Raw genomic sequence first — 12,669 nt, 5'->3', positions numbered from 1 at the left:
TTCTGCACCTTGGTTTTTTCTCACGGGCCTTACGCCTCAGATGGTTGTGGCAGGAGGCCAAACTGTTAAATACTTAGAGGATGGCGAAAGATATACCTTGCAATATGTTGGACAGGAGACTGTTTGCAGCAGCAACCTCAGTCAGGGTGGGGGATGGTAAGTCTTCTTTGTTCTGGGAAAGTGCCTGGCTAAGGGGTATGACACCTAGAGACACCTTCCCTTTGACCTACTCCATTTCTAACGGCAAAAATAGATCCATCCATGAGGCTCTCTCAAACAACCGATGGATTCAGGACCTACATTTTAATCACAATGATTTTTCTGCCGCGCACATACACGAATATTGTCAATTATGGTGCGAGGTAAATCAGCTCCGCTTAATGCACAATACCCCCGACCTTATCAAGTGGAAGTTTACTATGAGTGGCCAGTACACAACTCAGTCAGCCTACCAAGCGCAATTTTATGGCTCCACATGCAGGAATTTTAATAGTATAATTTGGAGAGCTTGGGCGCCACCAAAGTGCAAATTCTTCAGTTGGCTTGCTGTTCAAAATAGAGTTTGGACAGCAGACAGGTTGGCAAGAAGGGGATGGCCTCATAATCCGCGTTGTGTCCTATGCGCCTCATGCCCAGAATCTGGACTACATCTTTTTGCTGAATGTTGCTTCACCAGACATATTTGGGCTGATTTGAGTATTTGGGCTGCAATTACGGAGATCCATCATTCTTCTTGGCAACCTGTAGATTCGGTGCACCAATGGTGGTCGAATCTTGCAACATCCGCAGTGAGAAGCGTGAAGGGATTGCGAACCCTCATCATCCTCGTGTCTTGGACAATTTGGTGTGAGAGAAACTCGCGAATCTTTGAGCACAAAGAGAAGACCGTGACACAGACTATAGCGATGATTAAGGAGCAAATCCGCCTGTGGATTCTAGGAGGAGCAAAACACTTAGCAAGGCTGGTGTAGGTTTTGGGGAAGGGGAGGGGTTGGTTTTGGGACATTTGTGTCACCATACTTAATGTCTCCTTCCCTAGTGTGATGTACTTGTATATTTTAGCCCTCGCTGGCTCTCACCCTCTTTTTAATATAACAGGCAATTCTCTTGCCAGTTTTCAAAAAAATGTAGGCGTCCACAAAAGCTTTTGGTGCACGGTTCTGCCGAGGATCCCCGTCATAAACGCCCGCCATCGGATCGGACCCATACGCGATATCAGCACCGTCCGTCATGCAAGGTTGCCGAGGCCGCCATCAACGTCATCCTCCCGCAATCCCCGCCGACTGCCTTGCCTGCCCTTCCATCCTCCTCCCCACCCCTCCTTCCATCCTCGCCCGCGCGCTCCGCACGCATTCCATCCATGCTAGCCTACAGCAACAGACGCCCATCCCTGTCGTCGCGCTCGCCTCCCTCCTCTTTGTTGCCTCCGCGTCGGCCTCCACCCCGCTCTTCGACGCGTTTGCCGCCGACTCAGATTTCTGGTGCACTCTCTTCTCTACGGCGCGAGCAAGGGCGGCGCTTGCCATGGCATCGACGGGAACCAGGCATCACTCTTCCTATCTCTCTGGTACACATTTATTTCGTCTCACTCTGTGCTCGCATCTACCATGGACACTAGGGTCTAGAGTTTAGTAGCGCCGCCGCCAACATTCTCGCCGTTGTGACAAGCACCGACCGGTCCCTTCCCCCTCCCTCCTCTCGTCGGCGCCAGCGAGCCGCACGCCGTGTGTCGTGTGGGTCGGCTACCCGGGTATTGGCCACCAAGAGGAAGCAGCGCATCATCTACCTAGGCGACGGTCGCGGCTCTCTCGTGCCCCTGCTGAAGAGCTCTCTCGTGCCCCTACTATAGCTCCTTCTTTCTAAACACCACGGGCAAGGGCGCAAAGCATCGCGTGTTGTTGTTTCGAGATGCGTGGGCATGGCCGTGCTTTCCCTTCCGTTGGGGTCAAGCTGACCGGCCTCGTGTGCCCCGTACTCCCACCGCCATCCTGCACGCAAATCGCAAAAATCAGATAAAAAAGATTGGTTTTTCTCCCCGTTATCCTTTTCCCCCCACTAATCGCTTTAGGTTCTTGGTCAGGCGTTCCTACCGCTCTTCTTCCTCCCGTGTCGTCAGAGGAAGCCGCGAACAGCACGCAGGAATCAGGTGAGAAAGCGGCCACTCAACCTCCAACTTCCAGCTTTACTGCCATTAGTATTGTTCTTTCCAGCAAGATAGATGCTCGCCCGCTCTTTTGTTTGCTTGTTTGTTTGTTTCCCACTTTGGGGGAGAAATAAGGGATTTTTTTGTGTTGATGGCCAGGCGGTCTTGAGGACGAGGAGCTATAGGTGCAGGATGCAGTTGCCAGTGGTTCCAAGAGGAGCAAAGACTCCGCCGCCGCCGCCACACGCAGAGCCAATGTTAGCTCACCCTCTGTGGTTCACTCACACCCTGCCATCCTCCTTGCTCCCGCGCAGCAGATTCTAGAGGTTAAGCAAGCAGGTATCCTCTGTCCCTGATTCTTCTCTTCTTTCGTGTGGTAAAAAGATGCGCCATCTTTCCCATCAAATTGCTCCATGAGCAGCTAGCTAGCTAAACCCCACCGGGAAATGCGAGCGACGAAGAAAAAAAAGAAAATACCTCCATTGAAATTCTTCAGGGTCTTAGGCATGTCGTTGCGAAACGCATATTGGTCAGACAGACACTCAAGACCATCGATGTTGCTGCTGCTTTTTGGACCACTGTGCCTTTGATTACGCTCTCTATCCTCTGTGTCCGTGCCGCATCTTCCTTCGCCTTTCTTGAGATGAGAGCAACGTAGGCAGCACCATCCCGTTGCAATAGCTGATAGTAGATTGCTCTGTTTCTAGGCCTCTCGTGCGATCATAGTTCCGTAGGGGCTGGTAGTCTACCATGAACCCTGTTCCTTCTCCGTCAAGCTCCTTCCCATTCCTTCTATCTCTACTACCTTGTGGTGAACAAAACATCACTAATCACTTGAAGCTCCTTCACAGGCGGTAGTGGGGTCCTAGGGGATGGTGCACGAGCTCTTAAAGGCATACAGGGACACGGAGGAGGAAGTGACCGGACTAGGGTCGAGCATATGTCTGGGTGGTCGCACGGTGATGCACGTTGTTGTGCTCACGAGCAATGGTGAGTCTCTCCTGACTGCTACCTTGTGGTGAGCATATGCATATGTCTGCCATCCAGTGCCTGTGGGGCACCTTCCGAGTTCTCAACACCCATGATGTGCCTATCATAGCACTCCGAGACACGCTCCTCCAGATCCAGCATCCTCACCCAGTCGGTCAAGTCGACCACGCCATCGTTCATGCAGATGATCTCACCGGCAATCTTCCCTGTCATCAACTCCAGCAGGATGACACCGAAGGCATGCACGTCGCACTTCAGAGATGGGCATGGCTTGCTGGTGCTTGAAAACTCTGGAGGGGAATATCCTAGCGCGCCGGCGTTTAGGACCTGCTCTGCCATGCCGATCGAAGTCATCTGCCTATGAAGGCTGTAGTCAGTCACCAGAGCAGATGGAGTGGAGTTCTGAATCAGGGCATTGTGCATGTAATCTAGACAGCGGGCAATATCAATCGCAATGTTCAGCCGCTATCCAGCTGATAGGGGCGGGAGATTCTGCTCATCAAATTCTAGAAATAAGAAATATGCATCAGAAAACGTCCATATTGAGTATGAAACAGAGTTTGATGAGTAAAGGGGGTGAAGGAAAGGAACCATCATACCAGACAAGTAGGTAGACAGAGATGTGGCATCTGCATAGTCTGATATCATGATCCTCTCTTGCTCTTTGGGGGCCCAGTAGTAGCCACGCAAGGGGACAAGATTGGGGTGCCTTACACTACCAAGCTTCTTTATTTCACGGGAAAATTCTTTCTTGCTCTTAGCAAAGCCCTCCTTCAGCCACTTCACTGTCAGCATGTACCCATTGTCATGTGTAGCCTTGTAGGATGTCCCATGGCAGCTCCTGCCAATTATCTCAGTAGGGGCACGAGAGAGCTCTTCAGCAGTGAACACAACTTGATGCCGTGCACACCGTGTGGGACCTCGTCTGCGAGGCCCCCGAACGGCCGGGTTGGAGGAGACGTTGTTGCGCCTCATGGTGAGGTCTCTCGTGGAAGACATCACGCTGCTACCGCCACTCGACTGCAAGCTCGAGTCCATGCCCGTTGCTGCATAGGACGATATGCCCATCATGCCGCTAGGCGTGAAGAACTGATAGAAGGTTGAGAATTGCTGGTCGCTCGAGCAAGTGCACGCGAGGCACAACGTACGATTAGTAGCATTTCACTAATTTTGTGTGTGTGGTGTAGTGTATCCCTCCGATCGAGTCTGTTGCTGCTGAATTGGCTATGGCTCGCTGTATCTTACTGAAAAGGTAGTACAATTTGTAGCTACATATACTCAATTAGCGATGCGAAATTCATTCGATTTTAGTTGCAAATCAAGCGTGCGTGATATTGGTCGCTTCTTCCATACATTTTGTGATGCTACCATATCCTATAAATATATTGGAGCAGAATTGGCAATTTAATAAATTTTGGAGTAATTGCAAAACTAAAGTGTCTTTTGTAGGTGAGGCGATTCACGGATTGAATCGCAATCCTGTGCGGCCTTTTCTACTCCAAGTAAGGCTAGCTCTCACCTCGTGCTCTTGGTTTTGCCCAGGATGGGCCCGCGACCCCTGTGTGGCCTTCTCTACTCCAAGTGTCTCGACGTCGAGCGACTCTGGATCTATCGTCAACGACCTTGAGAGCATCGGGGTGAGCCTTGATTTCCTCCTTGGAATGTGATTGCAATTTCTTGTGCTTCCAAACCGTGCTTTAACAATTCCTGGGGGTTGGGGGAAATCACATTTTTTGTTATTGTGGCCGTGACTCCTATAATGCATTCATTTTATTAAACAAAATGAAATTAGATAATGGCCATCTTATTCTAATGTCTCGCGCTGATGGCAAAAACCATAATGTTTTTTCTTGCTTCTAAGTTTAGACGTGCTGCATTTTTCCATGTCTTTTAGTTGAAGTCTATGAGAGATGGTGACTGTCTTGTGGTGCTAAGCTTTATCATCTGTAAAAAACTTGTGGATACTCGATACTGCAAAGCGCAATCAAATCAGACTGGGCCTCCAATTGGAGTATGCACCAAAGCTGGTCAATGATTGGTTGTTGCACCGAAGCTGTAGATGCCCATAATAAGCTGAAGGTTTAGCCTAGTGATCTGATCCCTATGTCATCTCATGATGAAACAAAAATAATGTTAGCCTAATTCCCATCAATTGATGTATCTAAGATACCTATAGATGTTTTTGTGGCTTAGTAGCTTGGCATTGCTTTGGTTTAATTTGCGATTGTGTATTAATGCTTTTGTACCTACTCTGAGCTTGTGGGACCATAAAAACAAAATCTTCATAGAATATTTTCCCTTTAATTGCAAAGTTTTGCAGTGCGAGGATTGCATAGTAACCACAAACTAGGAAGTGGTTATACCCAGTATTCTTTGCTAAATTCTTCTATTTTTTATGCACTACTAATTATCAAATTGTAATAGTTGCAGCACCAACCAATGTGGGAAGCAATACCCACATATAAAAAATGTCTAAAGATCCCATGTTGTGGCCAAATATATTTTTGTGTCCAATACCCGCGTATATAAAAAATGTTAGTGAGTCCATGTTATGGCTGAGTATATTTATGTGGTTTACCATTTCTCTACTGATTCTATCATGTTTTAAGTTCTTTATGCCCCCATAGTGTCTTCTGTGTTTAATAGATAAATTATGAAATGTTCTTCATGGAACATTAATGATGACCAATTGAAGCTGGAGGAAACAGCTCTTACAAAATCCATGTTTGAAAGTACCAAATGTTTCTTACTTGACTGTGGGGCTAAAATATATGTATGGGTTGGCCAGGTAACACAAATGGAGGATAGAATGTGATTGATCATTATTCTGTAAGTAATGTTATTGTCAAACTGTTTCTGTCATCATGTTCATTATACTGGATATTATTGTTTAGCAACAAAGTTCTCAATTGAGGAACTGACTACTTTATGGTTGTGAATTGATTTTTTTAGTTCTGGAATGACTTACCTCATCAAGCACGGTAGCAAGTCTTCCACCCGCAAACCCTCACGCCATCGACGCAGCTGTCTTTGGTCTCTCGTGCTTCCCTTTGAGAGATCGGTGTGTGTCCTCTCCTCCAAGCAGTCTCCATCCCTAGGCAGTCATTGACCTGTTGCTTATGCATCCTCGCGCATGTGCCTGTTTATTCGGCTAGGGCTCTCATCATTTTGTTTGTTGCTACCTGAGGACACATCGTTTTGTTTGTTGCTACCTGCTAACATATCAACTAGCACGATTTTGAGCCTATCTAAATGCCCTTCTGTTTATGGCTGTCAAGGTTTATGGCTGTTCAGGTCAGTAGCAATCGACCCATCTGAGTTGCATCGTGGTTATTGATTTGCAACTGATATATGTTAAATCTTGGCAGGTTCTTATTGATTTTGGTCTGAGTTTCACATTGACAATTCCTGAGGACAAAGCAGTGGACCTATATGTTCTAGAGAGAGCTTTGATTTCCATGCATTCGTCCTGTGGGGAAGTGGTGAGGAGGCTAAATCGATATTCAAGTTGCTTCCATTGATATGTTTGGTCAATATTTGGTTTTGCTAAACTGTTATTCTATGCTTAGGCTCGACTGATCTGTGCAAACATTTACGACTCCGCATCACAGATTAGTCCAGTTGCAATTGGATTTATGCCTTTTCCTTTTGTTCGTGGCATCTTGTTTCCTATGGTTTTTATGCAGGTCTGTTATGTTGTGTTAATCATGCCTTAGCAAACTTATGTGGGTAACAACACTGATCTTGATGATGAACCAGATGGAGAAAATCCTTGCGGTGTATAGAAAGGCTTCAAAGCAATGGTGTTCCACCCAGAACAAGCTGGCTCAAGGTATGGCATGGTCTTGTCGCCCCCTGTGGCAGCGCACGGCCTTCGTTGCTAGCTGCATTGATGTGAGTAGTGACTTTTTGTCTACTCTTTGCAAAACAGTGAGGCAACGGGTCAGGAAGCGCACCATGGTCGGATGAACGAAGAAGAAAAAATTGTGGCATGGAATGGATGTATGTTATTAGATTAAAATAACAAAATTTATGTATGGATAGAATCACAGATGGATTCTGAAACATTTTCTCATAACAATATAACACACATATGTATATAAGTTATCGTGTTATTATATGGTTCCGTTGCAACGCACGGGCACTCACCTAGTATATATATATAGACTTATTGTCATCCATTTGAATATGAAAAAAATAGAAAGGAAAGACCAATAGTATTTTAGAACATAGGGAGTATTTGATTATCTCCAAAATCCTTGATCCGCATTTCAGATGTTAGCATGCTTAGGTTGGGTCCAACGCTGGCCCTTATCGATTGTTGTTGTGGCTCGTCTGGCACCCGACAGCGTCGATCCCAATGCTGGCTTGTTCGGCCGGCTGGTCGACGGGGGCTGCCAACTGGTCAGTCTTCTCATTGCCAAATACATTGGACCATGGTCGGGTCGGTACCGATCTACGATATTGACAGATTGGTCACACATGATATTTTTTTGGTCGGACGTTAGCAATGTGGCACGTTCTAATTAGTCCACATCAACTAGCCATTTTGAACCATTTAAAATCCAAAAACCTAGAAAATTCCAAAAAAATCATGAAAAATCATGAAAAATAATATATAACTAGAGGAGGTGTTTGAGCTTATTCACACCTCTCACTTTCCATTTCACTCGTCTTCTGTCATATTGTAGCCTCCCACTCTCTTTTTAATGTGGATCACAAGTGAAGTCTGAACATTCAAACTTTCACCGACTTGATCAACGACCAATCTTCACAACTTTTTTGACACCCCTGCTATTGTAGGGGAAGGTCTTCATCGATGGACTTTCTCTAGTACATCATCAAGAGGATGTTTCTGCCTGTCTCCGTTCCATCACTCTACAACCTATGTTTCTATACTCATTTTCTCCTCCTTTGTATTCCTACCGATCGACCTTCCATGGATGCTCCTCCTAACGATGATCCTACCACCAATGATCCTTCTCTCACTAAAGCTCCTACCATCGACGTTGTCCCACCACTATTTACTTATCCATACCCATATGGATATTGATATGGTGCTCCTCTTCCATTTCCTCTCTTGTTCGGTGCTCCTCCCTACATGGTGCTCCTCCATATGGTGCTCATCCTCCGGCAGGCACGACAGTGCCCTTAAGCAATGACCATGATGCTGCTTCAAATGAGTCCACTTACTCCAATGCTCCTTAATTCCAATGACGAAGAGACTAGAGAAGATGGAGGATCAAAAATTGGTAAGTACACATATATTATTTTGAAGTCCACATATTTTTAGGTGCACAATATTTTAAAGTTCATATTTTCTTAGGTCCATATGTGGCTACTGCATTCGATGGACCCATTGATGGCAACAGTAAGAAGGGATTAACCTTATAAGGCCAAATAGTCAACACCTAGAATACCATTATAGAAGCTCCTTGCACCATACCCCAAGCAACATACCAAGGCATATAGTAGACATTTTCACGTGCTTATACACCCAAGTGCTTAATAAAATCACTCGGTGATTAGCGTAGGTGCTTAGGTTAGTTAGACCGCATTAGCGCTTGCTCTAGGTGAATCCTAGTTAGTTGAGTGAGTTTAGAAAAACCACACAACCTCTCGGCTCTTGTGCGAGCCGTTGTAATTGTACCGAATGGGGAGAGAGTCTTGCGAGACCGTGACAACCGCGGTTGTGTCACGACCGCCACCGTGTACCAGAGGGAACGAGGCCCGCCGCGTTTTCGGTCGGAAGCTCGATAGTGGAGACGACGGGGAGCGTCCGAGAGGAGCCAGAAGCGGAGCACCACTTGCGCGTGGAGAAGGCCCGCGGCTCTCTACGTAGTTATTCGACCGTGGTGCTTAGCCCTCGCGTGGGCTTCCCTTTGTGTCGGGGCACCAACGAGGATTAATCGGAACCTTGTGTGGTTTCGGATACCTCGATAAAAATACCGGTGTCATCCACGAGAGTTTGCATCTCTACCTTGCTCTTTACCTTCCGCATTTATATTAAGCATTTAAGTTTCAATCTTATCTTTATACTTAGATTGTTTAGGATTAAAACTTAGACATTGCGGTAGAGATGACAACACTTAGACAAAACCTAGTTTGCACATTCTAGTTTGATTATTGTCGGGGACCATAATTAGGGGCACCCTCAAGACTCCTAATTCTCAGCTGGTAACCCCCATCAGCATAAAGCTGCTAAGGCCTGATGGGTGCGATTAAGTCAGGGATCAGTCCATTCGAGCGACTCGATCACGCCTCGCCCGAGCCTAGCCTCGGACAAGGGCAGCCGACCCCGGAGGATTTCCGTCTCGCCCGAGGCCCCCCTCCAAAGGCGAACATATTTCCGGCTCGCCCGAGGCCCAGCCTTCGCTAAGAAGCAACCCTGACTAAATCGCCGCACCGACCGACCAAGTCGTAGGAGCATTTAATGCAAAGGTGGCCTGACACCTTTATCCTGACGCGCGCCCCCCGGCAGAGCCGAAGTGACCGCCGTCACTTCGCTGCTCCACTGACCGGCCTGACAGAAGAACAGCGCCGCCTGCGCCACTCCGACTGTAGTGCCACTTGACAGAGTGAGACTGACAGGCAGTCAGGCCCTGCCAAAGGCACCATAGGAAGCTCCGCTCCGCCCGACCCAGGGCTCAGACTCAGGCTAAGTCCCGGAAGACGGCGAACTCCGCTCCGCCCGACCCAGGGCTCAGACTCGGGCTCAGCCCCAGAAGACGACGAACTCCGCTTCGCCCGACCCAGGGCTCGGACTCGGGCTCAGCCCCAGAAGACGACGAACTCCGCTTCGCCCGACCCAGGGCTCGGACTCCGCCCCGGCCTCTGCCGACGACCTCCGCCTCGCCCGACCCAGGGGCTCGGACTCGGCCTCGGCCATGGAAGACAGACTCGACCTCGGCTTCGGAGGAGCCTCCACATCGCCCAACCTAGGGCGCAGGCCAGCCACGTCAACAGGAGGCGCCATCATCACCCTACCCCGAGCTGACTCGGGCCGCAGGGAACCAGACCGGTGTCCCATCTGGCTAGCTCCGCCAGATAGGCAATGATGGCGCCCCACATGCTCTGTGACGACGGCGACTCTCAGCCCCCTTACGGAAGCAAGAGGACGTCAGCAAGGACCCAACCGCTTCGACAGCTGTTCCTCCGCCAGGCTCCATCGCTCCTCCGACGGCCACGACATCACACCAGTTGGGTGCCAAAATCTCTCTGGCTGCCACGACGGCATGTACTTAGGGCGCTAGCTCTCCCCCGCTAGACACGTAGCACTCTGCTACACCCCATTGTACACCTGGATCCTCTCCTTACGCCTATAAAAGGAAGGACCAGGGCCCTCTTAGAGGGGGTTGGCCGCGCGGGGACGAGGATGAGACAGGCGCTCGCTTGGAAGCCGCTCGCTCCCTCACCCGTGTGGACGCTTGTAACCCCCTACTGCAAGCGCACCCGACCTGGGCGCGGGACGAACACGAAGGCCGCGGGATTCTCACCTCTCTCACGCCGGTCACCGGCCGCCTCGCTCTCCCCCCTTCGCGCTCGCCCTCGCGCTCGACCCATCTGGGCTGGGGCACGCGGCAACACTCACTCGTCGGCCCAAGGGACCCCCCGGTCTCGAAACACCGACAGTTGGCGCGCCAGGTAGGGGCCTGCTGCGTGTTGACGAACAGCTTCCCGTCAAGCTCCAGATGGGCAGTCTCCAGCAACCTCTCCGACCCGGGACGGTGCTCCGTTTCGGGAGCCTTGAGTTCATGTCCTTCGACGGCAGCTACGACATGATACTCCTTCCCCCGCCGCGCGACGACGACAATGGCGGCCGACAGCCCACCCGCCGGCGGCGGAATCGACGACGTCTTCCTCGCGTGGTGGAAGAACAACATTCGAGCTCACCCCGTCCTCTCCCCCGTCGACGGAGGAGGAGGCGGGGCAACCAAGGCCAAGCAGGAGGCAGCGTCTCGTTGGCTGTCGAGCGAGTCGACGGCACCGGCACCCCAACGGGGGGCGCACCGGACATCGACCTCGCGTTTGAGACGAGGACGAGCGCCGTCTCCCCGCAACACGCCGATCCCGTGCAAGCGGACGACGCCAGCGCGCTCGCGGAGAGCTTGCTGGACGTCACCCTCGTACCTGAGACGGCGGTGCAGTCAGTCCCCGACGTGACTTTGTCGCCGCTCGTCGACCAAGAGGTACCGACCGATTCCCATCCCACGTCATTCGGATTCAGCCTCAACCCGCCTAGCGACCTTGCTTTGGCGGGCGCTCTCGTAGAGGCGAGTCCAAACCCTCTGGGGTTTCGCATGCGGTCGCCTTAGGACCGGCTGACGGACGTCTCGACCTACAGGCCCTCTGGGTCCGAGGAAGACGACGAGCCCAGCATCTGTTGGGATTTCTCTGGACTTGGCAACCCCAGTGCCATGCGGGACTTCATGACCGCATGTGACTACTGCCTCTCTGACTGTTCCGACGGTAGCCGCAGCCTCGACGACGAGGACTGCGGCCCAAGCCGCGAATGTTTCCACGTCGATCTAGGGGGTCCCTCCGAAGGCAATCATCTCGGCATGCCGGAGGATGGTGATCTCCCTAGGCCGGTGCCCCGCGTTGACATCCCACGGGAGCTAGCTGTGGTCCCCGTTCAGGCGGGGGGCCATGACCCACAGCTCGAGCAAATCCGCGGGGTGCAGGCCAGGCTCGACGAGGGAGCAGGAGCGCTTGAGCCGATCCGCCGGGACGTCGGGCAGGCATGGGCGAGCCAACCCCCGGCCAGAGAAATACGTCATCTGCCCCAGGGTTTCCAGCACCGCGTCGCCGACGACGTCAGGGTCAGGCCGCCACCCGCATCTAGTGGCGTCGGCCAGAACCTGGCTGCATCAGCGATGCTTCTCCGCGCGATGCCGGAGCCATCCACCACCGAGGGTCGGCGAATCCAGGGGGAGCTCAAGAATCTCCTGGAAGGCGCCGCGGTCCGACGGGCCGAGAGCTCTGCCTCCCGAAGGCAGGGATACCCCTCGGAACCTCATGCCGCGACTTCCCGATTCATGCGGGAAGCCTCGGTCTACACTGGGCGCACGCGCAACACCGCGCCTGCGGCCCCGGGCCGCCTCGGCAACGAGCACCATCTCCGCGACCGTCGGGCCCACCTCGACGAGAGGGTGCGCCGAGGCTACCACCCCAGGCGTGGGGGACGATACGACAGCGGGGAGGATCGGAGTCCCTCGCCCGAGCCACCCGGACCGCAGGCCTTCAGCCGGGCCATCCGACGGGCACCGTTCCCGACCCGGTTCCGACCCCCGACTACTATCACAAAGTACTCGGGGGAGACGAGACCGGAACTGTGGCTCGCGGACTACCGTCTGGCCTGCCAACTGGGTGGAACGGACGACGACAACCTCATCATCCGCAACCTCCCCCTGTTCCTCTCCGAAACCGCACGCGCCTGGTTGGAGCACCTGCCTCCGGGGCAGATCTCCAACTGGGACGACCTAGTCCAAGCCTTTGCCGGCAATTTCCAGGGCACATATGTGCGCCCCGGGAAC

At 51.6% G+C, this 12,669-nt stretch overlaps 1 protein-coding gene across 7 annotated transcripts; it reads left to right on the top strand.

The window, feature by feature from the left end:
* Nucleotides 1-1,259: 1,259 nt before the first annotated feature.
* LOC100502223 (EKC/KEOPS complex subunit Tp53rk) lies at nucleotides 1,260-7,110 on the top strand. Of its 7 annotated transcripts, XM_035959127.1 has the most exons (9): nucleotides 1,263-1,567; nucleotides 4,676-4,770; nucleotides 5,922-5,962; nucleotides 6,086-6,194; nucleotides 6,289-6,427; nucleotides 6,502-6,615; nucleotides 6,703-6,819; nucleotides 6,893-6,965; nucleotides 7,065-7,110. In XM_035959127.1, exons 5-9 carry the CDS (start codon nucleotides 6,386-6,388, stop codon nucleotides 7,100-7,102), a joined length of 384 nt encoding a protein of 127 aa, XP_035815020.1. In that variant the 5' UTR covers nucleotides 1,263-1,567; nucleotides 4,676-4,770; nucleotides 5,922-5,962; nucleotides 6,086-6,194; nucleotides 6,289-6,385; the 3' UTR covers nucleotides 7,103-7,110. The 7 variants fall into 7 exon arrangements, 2 of the variants coding, with proteins under 2 accessions (XP_035815020.1, XP_035815019.1); XR_002262366.2 differs by lacking the exon at nucleotides 1,263-1,567 and adding an exon at nucleotides 2,464-2,482 and having other exon boundaries at nucleotides 6,703-6,965; XR_004849580.1 differs by lacking the exon at nucleotides 6,703-6,819 and having other exon boundaries at nucleotides 1,265-1,567; nucleotides 6,086-6,427.
* Nucleotides 7,111-12,669: the final 5,559 nt, after the last annotated feature.

Source organism: Zea mays, chromosome 5, assembly GCF_902167145.1.
Source record: "Zea mays cultivar B73 chromosome 5, Zm-B73-REFERENCE-NAM-5.0, whole genome shotgun sequence".
Classification (NCBI taxonomy): domain Eukaryota; kingdom Viridiplantae; phylum Streptophyta; class Magnoliopsida; order Poales; family Poaceae; genus Zea; species Zea mays.
The sequence above is the reverse complement of the archived record's forward strand: the minus strand, read 5'-3'. Positions and strand labels throughout refer to the sequence as shown.